This window comes from Gavialis gangeticus, unplaced genomic scaffold (genome assembly GCF_001723915.1).
Source record: "Gavialis gangeticus isolate Ggan-Ray unplaced genomic scaffold, GavGan_comp1, whole genome shotgun sequence".
Classification (NCBI taxonomy): Eukaryota; Metazoa; Chordata; order Crocodylia; family Gavialidae; genus Gavialis; species Gavialis gangeticus.
The window spans coordinates 3,874,473-3,892,977 of NW_017728960.1; the positions used below are offsets into that span (position 1 = coordinate 3,874,473).

Consider the following 18,505-nt stretch of genomic DNA (forward strand, 5'->3'; position numbering starts at 1 on the left):
CTGCACGATATTATAAATTATCATTGAAAAATGTCCAGAAATGAGAATTTTTTTAACTGCTGTAGAATAGTTTAAAGACTCGACTGCATATAAGGGTTATTATTTTTCCTATTCAATTATATCAGAAGTTTCTATGAAGCAGGCCTGTCCAACTTCTAAACAGCTGGAGGCTGTACCAGCATGACCCTCAGGCCACACACCATGTGGGTGCCCTTTCATACCCCACTCACACTCTGGCCTCAACCTCAGCTCTGCAGGCTGAGCTGCATCACACCACAATGCCTCCAGGGAGAAGGGATGGGGAAAGATGCAGGAAATGGAACCAGAGAAGGTGGTGAGTGTGTGGGTCCCTGTACCGACCGTGGCCCATGCAGAGGTAGCTGGCCCTCCCTGAATAGGTGGTGTGGGGGGTCCCTGCCTGATCCCCAGCTGTGCAACGTGTGGCTCCGGGGTCTAGGGGAGGGGGTAGAGCTCTCAGGCCCAGCCGTCTCCCAGGAGGGCGCAGCGTGGTGCTGTAGGCCAGAAGGGGAGACATTGAGGCTGGCCCTTGTGCTGGGGCGGGAGGTCAGCAGGGACACTGTCCATCCTCTTGGCTGGGCACACTCTAGCCTGGGGGGCAGGGGCAGGCACTGGGCTTGGTGCAGGGCATCACAGTGGCACTGCTCTCATCCTGTAGCTGTACCACGAAGCCCGAGAGTGCCTGACGCTCCTGTCCCAGCGCCTTGGGGCCCAGAAGTTCTTCTTCGGAGACTCGTAAGTACTGGAGGGCGAGCTGCTGGAGGGCATGGCCACGGGGCGGCAGCGGGCATAGGCAGCACTCTGAGCTGCAGGCACGGCTCGTGCTAGAGTCCTGGCCTCCTTGAAATGGCAGCTCCCAAGGGAAGCTCTGAGCATCCACAAGAAACCTCAGGACCATCGTGAGCAAAGTGGGGCTGAGCTGGGCCAACACGGCTGCCCTGTGAGAACGTGCCTGGGGGCAGCCAGCAGAGCCATTCCTCGCCACCTGTTGGGACGCCGCCATCCCGACGGGTCCCCTCCTCCCCTGTAAAACCACACCAAGCCCAGACCAGCCGTTCCCCCCACAGCAGCCGCGCCAGAGCCGGAGCCCTCAGAGGGCTGCCTTGTTTGCTCCGGCTTTAATGGCTCCATAACTGCCAGAGCCATAAATGGCTGCAGCTGAATGTGCCGCTTATTCAGCTCAAAGGGGCGGCTGCAGTGAGCGGGAATTACACGAGACAAACACATACTCACACGCTTGAGGAGAGCTGCTCCTGCCAGCCCTTGCTTTGGGTCCTGCTGGGAGAGGCTGCAAGCTCCTGGGGACTGTAGCCCAGCCCTGCGTCCCAGAGCACTTCGCTGGCAGAGGCCAGGCTGATGGGGCGCCTGTGGTGGCGCTAGAGTTGGTGTGAGCCCCCGGCAGCAGCAGAGGCAGCCCTCTGGTCCCCCAGTGACTGGGTGATGTGGGGAGATACGTAGGTGGATCCTCATGGCAGAGGGAGTGGGTCTGTGTCTGCAGGTGCCAGCAGCTTTGGGGTGGGCTGGCCAGGAGGGGCGACCAGGTGTCAGCATGTGCTCTTTGTGCCTCAGGCCTGCTTCCCTGGACGCCTTCGTCTTCAGTCACCTGGCACCACTGCTCAAAACAAAGCTGCCCAATGGCAAACTGCAGCAGCACCTGAAGTCCCTGGAGAACCTGTGCAACTACTGCACCTCCATCCTGAGCCTCTACTTCCCCTGGGACAGCGGTAAGCAGCCGGGAGCAGGAACCCTCCACCTCACTGCAGTGGAGGGAGGCCACGCGGTGCCTGTGCTGCGTGGGGACGAAGCTTCTTGGGCACCCTGGCGTCAGCCTGCGTGTGTGAAGCATCGGGGCGCTTGGTTGCCTGAATTGCAGCCATTCTGTGCCCAGATGCTGCCTCAAGGGCACTCACTGTGGTTGTCTCGTTGCCAGGTGATCCCCCGGCTGCTGCTCCCCGGACCTCGGCCCCTGAGGGCGGCGACTCCGAGGAAGATCCACACAAGCGGCGCAACCAGATCTTGTCGGTGCTGGTGGCCCTGGGCGCCATGATCAGCTATGCCCTGCTGAGTGGTATCGTCTCCATCCAGCGGACAGAGCCTCGCCTGCCTGGCCACCGGCCTATCTCCCTGGAGGAGGAGGAGGAGGAGGGGGAGGAAGAGGAGTGAGGTGCTGGCCTCTGGCTGCTGCTCTCAGGGCTTTGGTTCTCACTAATTTGGTGTCACTTGAATGGACTTTTGTATGGCTCTGGGCACCGCACATTGTGCTGGTCAAGGGCACGATATGGTCCCAGCCCCCTCTGCATTCCTGAGCGGTGCCCAGCTGCTGCCATCCATAGCGCCTACGAGGTGCTGGGAGCCCCAATAAACCCACGTTCTTTCTGCAGGGTATCTCTGTGCCGTCTTGTGCGGCTGCAGGGGGCTGCTTGTGTGGGACAGACTTTGTGCAGTGCAGTCTGGCGAGGGTGGAGCCACCCATCCACACGTGGCCCTGCCGGGCTCTGTTGGCCTCCATGCATCCTCTGCCTTTGGCTGCAGTCTCCATGCTGCCTCCTGCCCCTCCTTAACTGATTGCCCTATCAGCAGCGTTGCCACATCCCTGCTCTCTGCCTTCCTGGTGGTTGCAGGCCGCGCTGGGGCCGGTGACCGCTGCCACAAGCCTCCTGCCCCCTGGATGCTGGCTGTGCCTCATCCTGCCTGCTCCGTGCTGCAGGTGGCTGGGCTGGGGTCCCAGTGGTCCCAGGCTCATCCAGCTGGCAGATGCAGTGCTTCTCCCTGGCACCTGTGACTGGGGATGTGGGAGCGCCCTGGGGCAGCTCTGGAAGAGCGTGGGTGCCAGGGGCAAACCCAGGCTTGCCTGTGATCACAGGAGGCAGATGGGAGAGTGAGGTTTCCCTGCTCTGCTGCTGAGCCGTGGGTCCTGCCCTGACTGGCCCCACATGCCTACAGCAGCCACAGTGAGAGTCCCCCAATGGGACAGTGGCCGCCTCATCCCAGTGGTCGCTCCCAGGCCGGAGGAAGGCACCTCCACAGGTGAGCGACTCAGTCTTGCTACGTGCCCTGAGCTCAGTGTTGCTGCTTCCCCAAGGCTGTTGCCCCCAGTTCGGCCTTCTGCCTGCATAACTCAATGCTGGGCACACTCGCGGCTGTTTTGGGGAACTGGTGCCCGAGCATGAAGCACCCGGCGAGCTGCCTCTGCACCACTGAAGGGAGCTGGCACGGCTGGGGGATGCGTGTGCTTCCCCTCCTGGAGCTGGGCTGAGGCCGATCCCCGTCCTTTCCCCCTTCCTACAACCTGGGAGCCCCCAGGAGCATGAGAGGAGCAGGAAGCCCTTAACACCAGTCTTGCTGCCGCAGCGCAAGGAGCCTGGCTAGAGCCTCTGGCCTGTGGCTGCGTCAGGAATTCCTCCGGCAGCGGCAGCTCTGTTTGCATTCCTCGGCGGGAGTTCCTAGGCACTGGCACCGCCAAGAGCACGTAGGACGGGGAGCGCGGCTCCGACAGTTCTTGTGAGGGCACCAGGACACAGTTGGGGCCATGATGAGCTCACCCTGGGCCCCGTGTGCGTGGTGCTGCACATGCACAACAGCACAGCCTCTCCTTTGCATAGTGCTCAGGGGATTGGGCAGAGCAGTCATGCTGCTGGGGGTGGACAGACAACCCATTCCATGTGGCTGGGCTGCTCCTGGGGGGGCTGCCCGGCCAGTGCTAGCTCATCCCCACCCGCTCCCCCCTGCACCCATGCCTGGGCTCCTTGCTGCCTTGGGGACCCTACCTGAGGACGGTACTGGGATGTGCTTCCCCAGTGCTCGGGTTACCAGACTGCACGTGGAAAGCGGTCGGACTGCGGCTGACATCTGGCCTGGGCTGGGGCTGTTTGCGCTGGGGCGGGAGGGAGGTGCACACAGCCCTCCCTTGTTCTGCCTTGAGTAAACGCTCCCAGGAATCCTGGCCGTTGTGGCTGCCCCAGCCACTTTCCATGACATGCTTCCTGCGGGTTTGGCTGGCTGGAGACTCGTGGCTGCTGGTCCTGGTGGCCTGGCCAGGACAGAAGCTCTCCTCCTGTGCCCTACAGAGCGTCCCCCCCCAGCCATGTACTAGTCCTGGCATTGCCCCGACACCCAGCGCTTGAAGGCAGAGAGACCCTAGCAGCCTCTGCAGAGCACAGCCAGGCCTTGGGGCAAGGGCCACGGGCCTTAAGTACCCAGGCCCAGGCCCAGGGGCCATGTGCTGGCAGAGCCAGTGACTGCCCGACTCCGACCCCGGCATGCCGGGCTCCATTCCTGTTCTGGGTTCTGCTGAGCCTGGATGCAGCGCGTGGCGGCTGCGGGGGCCTTGGGCTGTTAAGAGTCCAGCCCAGCCCCAGGGGCCCGTCCCAGAGCCAGCATTCAGCAGGGTTCGGATGGGCGGGGGCTGGCCTCCGCATGCAGCCCCAGCCGCTCGCCTGGGGGGTCCCTTGGCTCGCCTGGCTTGCAGCAGGGCTGGCCCTGGCCCCAGGGGGAAGGATTCCCCTCCCCCCCAGGCTGCCCTGGATAACGTCACTTAGGAAGTATGTGCCGCATGCTCCAGCATGGGGGGAGCACGGCTGCCGCCAGCCCGGGGGATCTCGCTCCAGCATGAGAAACCACGGCGGCCCCGTTCTGTCTCTGGTCCTGGCCTTGGCCCCGGCCCGGCAAGCAAGGAGCGCTGACGTCAGGTCTCCAGGCGCATTCCCCGTCTGCCTGACTCCAGCCATCACCTTCCAGGCAGCCCCGCCCTGGCTACCCCTCCCTGGCACTGGGAGCTGTGGGCAGGTGCCAGCTCCATGGAGAGGAGCTCCATTGCCCTCTCGCTGACCATGAAACTGGCTAGCAGCATGGGTGGATGCAGCCTCGTAGAGGAAACCCAGTGACCAGCTAGCCAGGCCCAGCTCTAGCCTTCCAGCCATGCTGCTCCCACAGCTCAGATGACCCCTGCATGCCCTGCACTCACAGCTGCAGCTGCAGCCCACGCACTGCCACCTGCCTGAACCCCTGCAGCGGCTGCAGAGGACGGAGGCCCTAGGTGCAGTGCAAAAACCAGTTTATTTTATGAAAATGCCTAGAAAACAGCGGGCATTGTGGCCCTCACAGTTTAGAGCCCTCCTAGCAGCCCCCCCGAGTCATACAGGCCCCCCACCTGTGGCCAGAAAGCTGACAGGTGACATGGCAGCTCCATGGGGCCCATCCCCAAGCCCCTCCCTGGACGGACGGGGCAAACATATTGAGGGGTTTCAGTGTAGGGGGGCACCTTTCTCCTCCCCCTGTGCCTGTGGACCCCGGGGGGGCCTTCCCAGGTCCCCTTTCTGCCGCATCCACAGGTATGTCTGGACAGAATCAGCTGGAGCCTTTGCCTCAATGAAGCCAACGCCGGGGTCGGAGATCACAAAGGATATGTCCATGGGAGTCCTGGGGGGAGCAGAGGCAGGTCAGACCCTCCCTTGGCAGCCAAGGCTGGTCTGAGCCCTCCCCACGCTCCCATCCAGGGCTCCCGCACCCCGCACCGCTCACCTGTTCAGCACCACGACCACAGCGGCGCCATCGGGGCGCAGGAAGGCCGAGTACTCCAGGTCGCACTGGTAGCACTTCTGCTCTGTGGCCAGCCCCACACGCTGCGAGCCCTCGGGCAGGAACTTGCTGCAGAAATAAGGGCACAGCCATAAGGGTAGAGATGCGGGGGGGTGCCCCAAACTAGCTGCTGAGGCCTGGCCTGGGCCCTGATACTGGGACCACGTTTCATCCTGGGTGCGCAGAAGCAGCTGCACGTCTGCCCAGGCAGGGCCCCAGGGAGGCAGGTAGCAGGGTGGCCCTGGGATCTGCCATGTCCCAACACACACCATCTGCACTGGGGTGCACGTGGCCTCGCACATGGGAGTGCACCCAGCTAGTCGTGCACACGCCTCATCATACACGCGACCATGCTTGGCTTAGCACACAGGAGTCGTGCGCTACCTGAAGTGGCCCATGTGGTAGAACATGGGCTGCTTGTAAAAGAGGTCCTTGCTGCTATCTACGATGATGGGGCTGTCCACGTAGTTCTTGCTCCAGTTGGGGCCACCCTCCAGGTCCAGCGCCAGGTTCCAGTCGGTCCAGCCCGTGACGTAGTTGTTCAGGTTCTGCGGGGGGTGACATTGGTGAAGGGCGCTGCAGGGAGCTGAGCTCCTGCCCCCCTCCCTCAGCAGGGCACAGGCCGCCTGTGCCAGGGCCTTACCGTCAGGATGCTGTGGCTGTACTTGCTGCCACGGTCCCAGCCCCCCAGGATCACCCGGGGCTCCCAGAAGTAGGAGCCTGTGGAGGCCTCGGTGGACAGGAGGTAGTAGTTGGGGAAGAGGTGGTGGGTCATGGACAACGTGAGGTCAATGGGCGCCAGGAAGTCCAGGTACCAGTGGACGCCGATGCCATTGATGTAGCTGGCGGCCACTGGGTCCTTGAGCACCTGCAGCATGGCATAGGGGGGTCACTAGGGCCCTGCCTCTCCCATCCCCACGGGGCAGGAAGGGCCGGGCCATGTGGGGTGTGGGGGAGCCCAGCAGGACCCAGCAGCACACGGACTCACCACCTCAGCCCAGTAGGGCAGCATCACGCGCTGGTCATCAAGCATGATGAGCTGGATGCCCTTGTGCGAGCTGTTGGCCAGTGCGGGGCCCAGGTCATGGGCGATGAAGTCCCGCTGGTGCTCAGGGGAGAAGCCCAGACACTGGAAGGGGTAGAAGATGATCTCCCCGGCCGTGGGCTCATTCCCGGCCGTCACTGCCCAGAACGTCAGGTTGTGCTTGGCGTATTCGTCCAGGAACCTGGGGCAGCGCCGGACACGTGAGAAGTCATGGCCCCTCCACAGGCCAGGCCCCCCAGCCTGGGGGCAGGGCCCAGCCCCACTGCAGCCCCCGGTTTAGCCATACCCCGAGACCTCCACCCCTGCCTCCACTAGGATGCCCCTCACTTGATGAAGTAGTTGGCCCAAGTCTTGTGGTACTTGTCGCCCGGCTTCCCCTTCAGCGTGCCCCTGCCGGTCATGGCCCCATTGGTCTTCATCCAGGTCGGGGAGGTCCAGGGGCTGGCGTAGAGCAAGACTGGCTTCCGGGACATAGCCTGTGCTTGCTGAAGGATCGGGATCTGCAGGGTGGGAGGCAGGGGCTTGCAAAGAGCCTGGGGCTGCGGGGTGGGGCTTTCCCCTGTCCCAGCCCCAGGCATGGGCCTGAGACAGACAAGACCAGCCTCCCCCCTCCAGTGAGGCAGCAGTCAGGACCCCCAGGCTCCAGACATTTTTTTTTCATTTAAATTTTCTGTATTCCAAGCCACATTTGCCAAATCAATTCCAAAGCAGTCAGTCTAGAACCGTAAGTGGCCGTACTACTGGCAAACATCTTCCACCCCCATCTGGGGCTTCAGATGTTCCCAAATCCTTTGGTGGGTATCCTACTTGAAGGCTCAAGCCTGGAGGCTTGGGGTTCAGATGCCCCCAAGTTTTGCTTGCCCTCAGCTATATGGCCACAGGAGCAAGCTAGAGAGGAGTCTCCCTTTTCCATAAAGTGGGCATAAAGCCAAGACCTCCCACTCCAGCAGCTAAGTGGGAGGTTTACTATACATTAGCTTTGCAGGTACTATCCCCATGCCAGGAGAGTGGTCTTCCCTAGGTGTGACTAGGAAGACTGCCTCGGTGGTCACGGCGTTTCCCTTGCCAGGTAAGCACAGACATCATGCCTGATCTGAGCCGAAAGGCCAAGAAGCGATACCCACGAAGGGCAGGAGGGAAAGGGGGACCCACAGGCTCCAGACATATAGGCAGCAGCCCCTTCTCCATAGAGCAGGTCATGGCCACAGCTGGCTTGGCACTGCCTGGCCACGCTGCCTGGTCCGGCCCCACCAGGCCATGGGCAGCTCAGTCAGGCCATGGGGTCAGAGATGCCAGTGGGCAGGGCAGGCATGCCCAGCCCAGCCCAGCCCCACCAGGCTGCAGGGAACATCCCAGGCCAGGCTGGAGCATGGGAAAGCCGAGCAAACCTTTCCACCCTGCTCGAGGCCCCAGCCCTGCCCACCTTCATCTTGGTGTCCTCCTCGGTCAGGTTGAAGTGCTTGAGAGCGAAGTCCCCCCGCACGTCCGCGTACGTGTAGAGGCGGACGGAGAAGTCACAGCTGGCCATGGGCACACGGACGAGGTTGTACTCGATGCCTGGGGGCAAGTGATCAGGCATTTGTGGCACCAGGGCTAGTGGCACCAGTTGCCAGGATGTTGGGGGCCCTTGTGCAGGCGTGGCAGAGAGACGGCCACCAGCCAGGCTCCATGCTCAGTGCCCAGCACTCTGTGCTCAGTGCCTGGCAGCTGGGCTCTGCTGCCTGCACCCACCCAGACAGCTGCAGCTGGGGCACCCTCGCCCAGCCCATTCCAAAATACAGTGGTTTCCAGGTGGCACCTCAGAGGCGCATAGGTCAGAGCCCCTGGGGCACATGCCTGGCCCCGTGCCCCCGCCCTCCCTACACTCACCTTCCTCGGAGAAGTAGGACCGCAACAGCCTGTTCTGGGCCTCCTGGGATAGGGACAGGATGTTGATCGCGGCTGAGTCTGTGATGGAGCCGCCAAAGCCCTTCACCTTCTGGTACCGCTCCGTGGTGTTCAGGGTGAGACGGAAGCCTGTGGGGCAGAGCACGGCCCTGTTCAGAGCCATCGTGGGAACAGCCCCCAGCCCAGCCTGGCCCGTCCCCACACACTACCTGGGGCCGTGAGGCTCCTCTGCACCCTGCCCTCCCTGAGCTCCAGCCGCTTGCCAGCTTTGCTGGTCTCGTACATGAGGAAGTTGCCGGCAGGCGGAAGGGTGACGGGGTCCAGCGTGTCGCAGTATGTGGCACTGCACTCGCACACTAGCGAGCCATGCCCAAAGTTGCGGGGATTGCAAGGGTGGCTGCCTGCAGGGGAGGGAGAAGCCAAGATGGTGAAGCAGCAGGGCCCAGAGCCACGCGGTGCAAGGGCACGGCGTCGATCGTGTGCCCAACCCCAGGGCTCTGGCCTCCCCCAGACACCAATGCACCTCCCAGGGGACAGAGGTTGATGTACCCCGTCCTCGCCCATAGCACTCACCTGCTGCTCCGGGAGCCACCTGGACCAACAGGAGCCAGCCCAGGATGCCGGCACAGCCAGCCCACGTGGCGCCAACACTGCCTGCTTGACTCCCATGGCTGGACCCTGTGCGTCTCATTGGCATCTGGAGCTGCGAGCGGGACAGGGACAGTGAGCGCAGAAGCCTCTTGGCCATGTGCAGCTCCTCCTGCTCCTGCCCAGCAGTGAGGGGTGGCAGGGGCAGAGCAAGATGGCCCAGCAGCACCCATGGCCCCCGCTGCCTTCCCCAGACTCCGCATGGCAGCCACTCCTGCTCCACCTAAGCCGCGCCAGGCCCATGCCAGCCTTCCCTCACCCAGTGCCAGCGGCATTCCCAGCCCTCCACGCCCACTCCCTCTGCCCCACCCAGTGCTGCTCCACTCCCTCTCACCCACTGCAGCTTCTCCTCCCCTCCTCCGTCCACACACCCAACTGTGGGGCAGGGCAGGACGGCGCCTCCCCGACCCCAAGGGCAGCAGTACTGCAGGCTCCAGAGCCATGCTCTGCTCAACAGGCAGACGCTACTGAAGCCTTGGCTCAGCCGCTTGCTCCCCACCGTGGCCCCAGACAGTGCCTGCAGCCAGCCCCTCCACAGGGCATGCTGCCCCTGGTGCCACTGCCCTGACACCGTGGCCAGTGCACGCCCAGGCAGGCCCCATGCAGCACAGGTAAGTGCCGCAGGAGCTTGTTGGGCAGCTTGGCTCGCTGGGAGATGTGCTGGGGAGGACGAGAACGGGGGATTGCGCAGGGCAGCCCCTCCAGCAGGGCCTGGATGCAGAGCAGGGCAAGCAGCCAGCTGCAGCCTCAGGGAATAGAGGGAGCAGGGGCCAGGTGGACAGAGGCAGGCACAGCCCCATAGCTCTTGGGGCTGAGCAGGGAGCCTGGGGCTGACTTGACATGTCCAGTCCCACTGCATGCCTTCGCTAAGAGAACGGGCATGCTCTCTCTCTGCCGGCACTTGCCCCCTACCCGCCTGGTCTCCCCGTCCTGCAGGCTCAGTGCCCAACATCCCACTAGCACCAGCCAGAAGGACATGGCATCCTCTGCACCCCCAGCGCCTGTCATCCCCCCCCACCCCCTGTCTCATCTGTGGCCCCCAGCCCAATCATGCCTGCTCACCTGCTGCCTGCCTGGAGCACGAGCCCAGTCACCTGCCAGCCTGGAACAGCCCCTGGCCACAGACCGGAGCCCTGGGACCCCAGCAGCAGCTCAGCCAGCGGCAGAAGGCAAGGGGTGGTGCACCTGCCTAATGGGAGGCAGGAGATCCTTGCACAGCAGGAAGGCAAGTCCCAGCGAGCCTCGGCTCTGAGCCGGTTTTCAGGGCTCCTCTGGGCGGGGGAGGAGGTTTCGCAATGCGTGCTCCAGGCTTTTTGCACCTCGCTTACCACGCAGCGTGCACCAGACCCCCCGCCCTCCGATGCCAGAGCCAAAGCCTCTTTTCCCAGGACAGCTGTGCCTCAGGCCTGGGAACAGGTTCTCCACACCCTGAGCAGGCTATTACAGGGTTTTACCACTGCCAGTCACACCTGCAGCTCCTGCTTCTCCCCTTGCAATGTGGAGCCTTCCCCTCCCCAGGTGGCCACACCACAGGACTGTCCCCTGCACCACCATGGCTTCCACGAGGCTGCCACAGCTGGGGACCACGGGGCCCATTGGTCCTTGTTGAGGCCTGGGTAAGGGCCGTGGCTCCTGGGGTTTTCAATGAAGCCTGTGCCCCCTCCACTCCATGCGCAATGAGGCCTAGACAGCAGAGGGAATGCGGGGCTGTGCACCACAGGGCTCAGTGCCGCCAGGTGTCAGCAGCACCACGGGGCTCCTATCCCTGCACCTACACTCCGGTGCCTCATACAAGGACAGCCCAGCCCTCTCCACCCCGTAGCGCCAGCTGCCCCAGCTGCTCTGAGCTCCCCCAGGCCAGCGTGAGCAGAGCTGGTAACGCCAGAACTGGTGCAAATTGCTGCCACACACATCCGTGCAGGATTGTTCCAGGTATGCTCTCCTGTGGTACTAGGGCCTACAATGCTTGGGGAGGCCCTGCACATAGCTTGTCGCCTTTACGGGGCAGGGGGACATGGGCTTGGGACACATGCAGCCGCGGCACAACCAGGCTCCTGGGAGAGGAAGGACTCTGCAGCTCCAGTCAAGCAGTGCTGCGCTGGGGGACTCTCCCCTCCATTCTTCGGAGCTGCTGCTCCTGGGGAGAGGCTGGGCTGCCCCACTTGGCACGGTCATGCAGGGGGAGCTGAGCACTTGGGCCACGAGGCCAAGAAGAGCTACAGCCCTGTGAGCTCCTTGTGCTCTCAGTGCACTGCATCTCCCCACCCCTGCCTGAGACACACGAGACGGGCGGCTCCCCCCAGGCGGCTGCAGCTGCATCACAGGGCAGACATTACCCTCCCCTGACTGTGACTTGCGCCCTGGGGGAGATGGGGAATGGGCATCACTGCAGTGGTTGTGGAAGGGAATTAGGGTGGGCAGGCACCTGTGTGGCCCCAAATTCTTATCTGGGCACCTGCTCATTTGGGCCTTAGGAGGATCCGGCTAGAGAGGAGAGAGGGAGCATGGGCAGGGATCACACAGGGGCACCCCAACCCAGGCTGGAGCCCACAATGGATGGAGGACGCTGGGCGCACCAGGCTCTCCTTGTGCCTTGGACTCTGGTTGTGCCTGGCAGCCTGGTCCAGCTGGGACAAGATACTGTCCTACCCCGGGGGAGGCAGAGCCCTGCCCTGGGCTCTGCCATTAGGGATGGGAGATGCTGCTGCCCTCCCCGTCCCGTGTCCCAGCCTGGTGGGATCTTTGTTCTGCTCTGCCTCCCTGGTGCGGTGCTGGAGGCCTTATCTCACCGGAGGCAGCTGAGTTAGGAACGGGGGTGGCAGGTGCCTGCCTGGGGCCTGTTGGGACTTGGAGATGGGCTTGGAGGAGCTGCAGGAAGCACCTCCCACAGCAGCTGGAGCCTGCTCGGGGGTTAAGGATGGGCCTGTGGCCAGGGCACACCCTGATGCTGTGGGGGGACCCTGACCTCCCCATCCACCCATTGGAAAGACCTGGGGGTCAGAGGCCAGGCCTCGGGGCAGGCTAGTTCACCTAGCTGGGCTGGGAGAGGCTGATACAACCCCTCTGCGTCTACCGTGGCCTCAACCACCCGTTGCAGCTGTGCTGTCCCACTGGTGTCCCATAGGCACAGTGCTGCACAGCATGGTGCAGGCAGCTGCGCCCATGACCAGCGAGTGCCTGCACTGCAGAGCTCCAGGCTGCAGCGGGAACAGCCCAGGGCCAGCATAGGGCCTACGTTCAGCCCCTCGGACACCCTCTGCCTCCCCCAAGGTCACCCCTGCACCACAGCTGGGCTTCCTGGGGTCTGTCATCGTCCCTGCCTGGAGTCCGGCCCCACTGCAGGGAGCTGCTCAGCATTGTGCACTGCCAGAACCACTGCACCCCCTGCTGGGCCAGTGCTGCTGCAGCAGGGCAGTGATACCTGCAACATGCAAGCCCAGCAGAAGCCGGGCCGTGGGTGTGCAGCAGGATCCCCAGGGCCCTGGGCAGGCAGCCCCAGCAGGGCAGGGAGCCCGGACCCCCAGCCAGGGCCCCCCCACTACTCACCACTGCAGCTCTGGGCTGGGGCAGGGAGCAGCCGGCAGGCAGGCCAGTCTGGGAAGGGGCCCGGGGGCTTCATTCTGCTTCAGGAAAGCAAAACTGTGACAACCCCAGAGAAGGCAGACCCTGCCGGCTCTGAACAGACTGGGGTGGGAGCGTGTTGCAGCATTTGCCCTGGTGCTGTTCACCTTGCCCACGACTCGCTGTGGGCAGCAGCGGCTGAACGGACACACTTGTGTCTTGACTTTGGCTCTGCCACGCTGGGGTGCTGGGTCCCTGCAGCCACCACCTCTGCAGTAGCTCCGCTTCAGCCAGCTCTTCACCAGCTGCCTGCTCGTTAGGAAGGGTCACTGAAGAGGAGCAAAGCAAGAACTTAAGGGAGGATCCTACAAGCCTGACAGTGCTGGCCACAACCCGTGCCCCCATCTCCCAGCCTCTGGACAATGCACCCTGCTGCACCCTCCACCCAACACATCCACAGGGCCTCCCACAACAGCTGGGGCATGCGTGACACTGCCCTGCCCCCACGTGCCACTGCGTGTTTCCTGCCCTCACATGCGTGCCCAGAGGCGGCTCACGAGTACACCACTATCTAGTGCTGTAGCACGCACAGCCCTGGCTTACCCAGTGCTCACCAGGAGCCACGGCCAGGCCACCCAGGCTCTCGGGCAGCTCTTGGTGTTCATGCTGCCTGACTGAGAGCCTTTCCATGGAGGCCAGGCCTCAGGTTGTGCAGGGGACTGACAGGCCCCCCTGGCGTGGGCCCCACCCATGCACCCCTGCCCAGCTTAGCTGGAGCAGCAGCCACTGGCGCTTACCACTGCAGACTGCCATAAGCACAGAGCTGGGCTCATACCTGCACCTCTGCAAGAGATGGGACTTCAGCCCAGCAGTATCCCCCAGATCTCTACCCAAAGACCTCTCGAGACTGCTGACCAGAGGACATGGACCAGTGGGTGGCTGTGCAAGCCAGGCTGTGTGCCCCTGCCCACACTGGCACCAACATGCTGCCACAACCAGAGCAACGGGCTCTTGCAATGCCTGGCTTGGGCAGAGAGCCCTATGCTCCCAGCAGAACAGCAGCTCGGACAGGGAAGGAGTTGCCTCTTCTGCCCTGGCCAGGGCTGACGCAGAGCAGGCCGATGCCCAGACGCACGCAGATGCCCATGCTTCGTTAGCATGTTTATTTCCATTTAAACAGTAGTCAAAGGCACCTGTGCTGGGTGCCGGCATCCTGATGCCCCCATGTGTCCAAGCCCAATGAGCCAGCAGGGCTCCTGGTCACAAGGGCGACCGCTCCCTGGGTTTGTCTAGGGCAACCAAGGGGCCAGGGACCCACTCTGGGGGAGGCACCTGCACCTGCCATGCAACCCCCCTGGTGCCATCAGCAGTGGCCAGATCCTCTTCTTGCCACACAGGGAAGCTTATGGATGCTGCTGGTCAAGGCCTTCTCTCGCCGGGCTCTCAGACCCAGTCACCTCCGCCTCCACAGGTAGGTCTGGATAGACTGAGCCGGAGATGTGGCGTTGATGACATGGCCATTGTCCACCAGCCTGAAATCCACACTGCTCAGCGACCTGCAGGGAAAGGGGAAGGGGTAGGGTCAGGTGAGACCTGCACAATGACAAGCAAGGATGAGCCACGTGCCCTGGGCTCAGGGTCTAGTGACAGATTCCTGCTGGCTCCAGCATTTGGGGGTCAGCACCACCCTGCCTCCCCAAATGCCCTGAGATGTGTGCAACAGGCCTGGAGTGGAGGCACAGTGGCCCAGGGACCCGCAGGAGAAGCCCAGAGCAATGCCACAATGGACCCCAATGGCACCCCAGCAGCCCAGGGCTCCCCAAGCTCCTCACTGCACAGACCACAGGCAGGGGCGGATGTCCCCTCCCTGCCTGCAAGGACCCACAGCACCAGCCTCAGGCTGTCAACCCAGGTTGCTGTTCCAGGGGAAGCTCTCGTTAGCCTTAGTCTTTCCCCACTCTCCACAAAGGCCAGATCCAGGTCCCAAGCCCTGGGCTCCCTGCTTGGTACTGCTGGTCAGGACACGATCCCCTGCTCGCTGCCAGCCATGCCACTGACCTGTTCAGGATCACGACAACGGCGGCGCCGTCAGGGCGCAGGAAGGCCGTATACTCCAGGTTGCACTTGCATGACCTGGAGGCAACAAGCCCCACGCGCTGTGAGCCCTCAGGGATGAACTTGCTGCAGAGACAAGGACAGTGCTGTGAGCACTGGGAGAGGAGAAGCAGCCCCAAGACTGAGCTGGTGCAACACAGAGCCCAGAGGCACGTGCCACAGGGTCACTGCCTCCCAGGGCTCCTGGGAGGCTGCCGTGACTGGCTGCAGGAGGCGCAGCAGTGTCCCACCTGAAGTGCCCCATGTGGTAGAACATGGGCTGCTTGTAGAAGATGTTTTCTTGGCTGTCGACTATGATGGGGCTGTCCACGAAGTTCTTGACCCAGTTGGGGCCACCCTCCAGGTCCAGCGCCAGGTTCCAGTCGGTCCAGCCCGTGACGTAATTGTTCAGGTTCTGCGGGGAGTGGCAGGGGGCTCAGCGCAGGCAGGGATTGGGGGGATGCACACCCGCTCCCAAGGCCGGGAGCACCATGTGTGGGCACTGAGGGGCCTTACTGTCAGGATGCTGTGGCTGTACATGTTCCCCCGGTCCCAGCAGCCCAGAAAGACACTTCTCTCCCAGAACTTGGAGCCAACGCAGGCTTCAGTGGCCAAGATGTAGTAGTCAGGGAAGAGGCGGTGGGTAGCTAGCACAGTGTCCTCAATGGGTGCCAGGAAGTCCAGGTACCAATGGATGCCAATGCCATTAATGTAGCGAGCAGCCCGCTCATCCCCCAGCACCTGAGCAGGGAGAAGAGAAATCACCCACCAGCCAACACTTCCTAGACTGAGAGCAAGGGCTGTGACAGGGCAGGGACTCACCACTTTGGCCCAGTGAGGGAGATGGATGCGGTTGTCATCGAGCATGATGAGCTGGATGCCCTTGTGCGAGCTGTTGGCCAGCGCTGGGCCTAGGTCGAGGGCGATGAAGTCCCGCTGCTGCTCGGGGGTGAAGCCCAGGCACTGGAAGGGGTAGTTTCTGATCAGTCCGGCCGTGGGCTCGTTCTCCGCCGTCACCGCCCAGAATGTCAGGTTGTGCTTGGCGTATTCGTCCAGGAACCTGAGGCAGCACTGGAGACGTGAGCATTCCCGGCCTCGCCTCAGGCCAGGCCCCCCAGCCTGGGGGGAGGGCCCAGCCCCACTGCAGTCCTATGGGCAACCCTGGGGTTCCCCTCACCTGACGAAGTAGTTGGCCCAGGTCTTGTGGTACTTGTCACCTGCACTGCCCTTCAGACTGCCCTTCCCCTTCACGTCTCCATTGGTCTTCATCCAGGTCGGGGAGGTCCAGGGGCTGGCGTACAGTGAGATCGGCCGCTTGGACATGGCCTTTGCCCGCTGCACCACTGGGATCTAAGGAGACCGCAGAGGGGACCAGCTTGCTGTGGGCCATGGCGGGAACTCCCTGCCTGACCCTGGCCCCAGCCCCCAGGCCAGCAGTCCAAGTGGCTCCCTCTCACAGCTCCTCAGCATCCCAGATGTAGTGGGATAAACCAGCCCATCTGGCACTCGCTTGTGCTCAGGGGTCACCTTAGCTGTGGGGGCTGCTTGGACATGCCTTCCTCTCAGCACCTCCAGTTGGGCAGGTTCCAGGTACCCGCAGGCTTTGGATGTTGCACAGGGAGGGCCCCTTGGTGGGGAGCAGGGCCAGGGGACTCCCATGCACTGGGGACCCCAGGAAGTGGCTCTTCTGCTGGCCAGAATGAATGCCTAACACCGCTGCCAGTGTCAGGGGACAGCACTTGCTGCCCTGGATCACACCACAACAGCAGGAAAAGCCCTGGGAGCTTGGCTAGAACGCAGAGTAGCACCTCCCTGCCCCCTCCCACCCCCCACTAGGTCCTCCACTCCCCACACCAACACCGACACCCAGCCCCCCGGGTACTGCTCACTTTCAGCTTTGTATCCTCATGTGTCAGATGGAAGTGCACGAGATCATAGTCGTATGGGACATCGTCGTACGTGTAGGGGTGGACGGAGAAGTCGCAGCTGGCCATGGGCATGCGGATGAGGTTGTACTCAATGCCTGGGGGCAGGAATGGGGTTATGGGGCCGGGGGAGCAAAGATGTCCCAGCCCACAGCCCCAGTGCCCAGCTCCCCCAGGCAGGGAGGTAAGGACATCAAATGCACATATCTCCCCCTGGCTGCCTCAGCCCTTGCCCCAGCATTCACCTTCCTCGGAGAAGTAGGACCGCAGCAGGCTGTCCTGGACCTTTGGGGACAGGGACAGGATATTGATTGCGGCTGAGTCCGTGACAGAGCCGCCGAAGCCCTTCACCTTCTGGTACCGCTGCACCGTGTCCAGGGTCAAGACGAGACCTGCAGGGCAGAGCGCAGCACTGCTCAGGGCCAGGCAGCTGTGAGCACAGGCACAGGAACAGCGCCCCAGCCCAGCCCAATGCCCCGGTCCCCAGCCCCTGCACGGTACCTGGGGCCCAGAGGTTCCTCTGCACCTTGCCCTCGCTGCGCTCCAGTCGCTTGCCAGCCTTGCTGCTCTCATACTTGACAAAAGTACCCACGGGTGGGAGAGTGACAGGGTCCAACGTGTCGCAGTAGGTGGCATTGCACTCACACACCATGAAGTCCTTTCCAAAGTACTTGGGACTGCAGGGACTGCTGCCTACGGTGGGGCAGGGAGAGGGTCGCATAGGGACAGGGCAGGCAGGGGGCCCTGGGGGCAAGTCCAGGCTTCCCCACAACTTCCCGTAGAGCAGTGGTTTTCACCCTGTGGTCCACAGACCTCTAGGGTCTGCAGACCACGTCTAAGGCAGGGGTGGGGAAAATGCGGCCTGGGGCCCTAAAACATTTAGAAAATTAATATTTATCTGCTCCTGCCTGCCTGTCATGCGGCCCTTGATGGCTTGCCAAAACTCAGTAAGTGGCCCTCCGCCTGAAATAATTGCCCACGCCAGTCTAAGGATGAAGGATGTGAACACCCACACTTAGAGTTCAAAGGGGTCTGCTGCTCCATAAACAATTTTTTTAGGGGTCCACAAATTAAAAAAAGATTGAGAAGCACTGTGGCAAGGATCTCCTGCCCTGCCCTTGAGCTTGGTGGATGCGCCGAAGCGAGTCCTCTCCCGCTGGAAGCACTGGGCTGCCCTGGAGCCTCGTACCCAGGGCTCCAGTGCAGCCGCAGCCCAGCGCAACCCTCTCAGGGTCCCCTGCAGCGACTCCTGTCCCACGGCTCTCCCGCAGCACTCACCTGCCACCGCCTGGATCAGCAGGAGCCAGCCCAGGACGCGGGCACAGCCAGCCCACATGGCGCCAACGCTGCCCGCTTGCCCCTCACGGCTGGGCCCTGCGCCCGCCAGCAGCACCCGGAGCCGCGAGCAGGAAGGGAGGTGAACACGGGCTGCTCCGGCCCCAGCGATGCCCAGGCGGCCCGGCCCAGCGGCGGGGGGTGCCGGGAGCGGGGCTGCTGCGTGCTCGTCCCCGGGAAACGCCAGCGCCAGCAGGCCGGCCTCCCCGCGGCCTCCGCTACGGCTGGGGCAGCCCAGCGCCTGCCCACACCTGGCTCTCGCCTGGTTTTTAAGCAATACCTCAATCCTAATCCCTGCGTCACCTGATCGCACCCTCCCTAGGGCCTGTGTCATTTCCTCCCCCACCTGCCGCCGGCCTGATGCCTGGCTCCCTGCCAGGGCCCCTGCGATGCCAGCACTGCCGGGCAGGCGGGG

At 63.0% G+C, this 18,505-nt stretch overlaps 3 protein-coding genes across 4 annotated transcripts in view; 1 reads left to right on the forward strand and 2 right to left on the reverse strand.

Moving 5' to 3' along the window:
- Positions 1-2,403, forward strand: part of MTX1 (metaxin 1) — an 8,912-nt gene extending 6,509 nt beyond the window's left edge. The window contains exons 5-7 of the mRNA XM_019527952.1: positions 677-753; positions 1,588-1,742; positions 1,949-2,403. Of these exons, the coding sequence (XP_019383497.1) occupies positions 677-753; positions 1,588-1,742; positions 1,949-2,181 (465 nt within the window). The 3' untranslated portion in view covers positions 2,182-2,403. The remainder of the gene's footprint in view (positions 1-676; positions 754-1,587; positions 1,743-1,948) is intronic.
- Positions 2,404-5,054: 2,651 nt separating this feature from the next.
- On the reverse strand, positions 5,055-10,647 carry LOC109305060 (glucosylceramidase-like). Of its 2 annotated transcripts, XM_019527971.1 has the most exons (11): positions 10,238-10,647; positions 9,101-9,230; positions 8,737-8,928; positions 8,510-8,656; positions 8,064-8,197; positions 6,968-7,140; positions 6,584-6,821; positions 6,239-6,463; positions 5,980-6,143; positions 5,539-5,664; positions 5,055-5,436 (listed from the first exon to the last, which is right to left on the reverse strand). In XM_019527971.1, the coding sequence occupies exons 2-11, from the start codon at positions 9,222-9,224 to the stop codon at positions 5,262-5,264; spliced, it is 1,698 nt and encodes a 565-aa protein (XP_019383516.1). In that variant the 5' UTR covers positions 9,225-9,230; positions 10,238-10,647; the 3' UTR covers positions 5,055-5,261. The 2 variants fall into 2 exon arrangements, with proteins under 2 accessions (XP_019383516.1, XP_019383510.1); XM_019527965.1 differs by lacking the exon at positions 10,238-10,647 and having other exon boundaries at positions 9,101-9,343.
- A 3,237-nt stretch (positions 10,648-13,884) lies between these two features.
- Positions 13,885-18,212, reverse strand: GBA (glucosylceramidase beta). Its single transcript, XM_019527983.1, has 10 exons — positions 18,034-18,212; positions 17,257-17,448; positions 17,001-17,147; positions 16,720-16,853; positions 16,008-16,180; positions 15,653-15,890; positions 15,347-15,571; positions 15,082-15,245; positions 14,795-14,917; positions 13,885-14,292 (listed from the first exon to the last, which is right to left on the reverse strand). Exons 1-10 carry the CDS (start codon positions 18,089-18,091, stop codon positions 14,190-14,192), a joined length of 1,557 nt encoding a protein of 518 aa, XP_019383528.1. The 5' UTR covers positions 18,092-18,212; the 3' UTR covers positions 13,885-14,189.
- Positions 18,213-18,505: the final 293 nt, after the last annotated feature.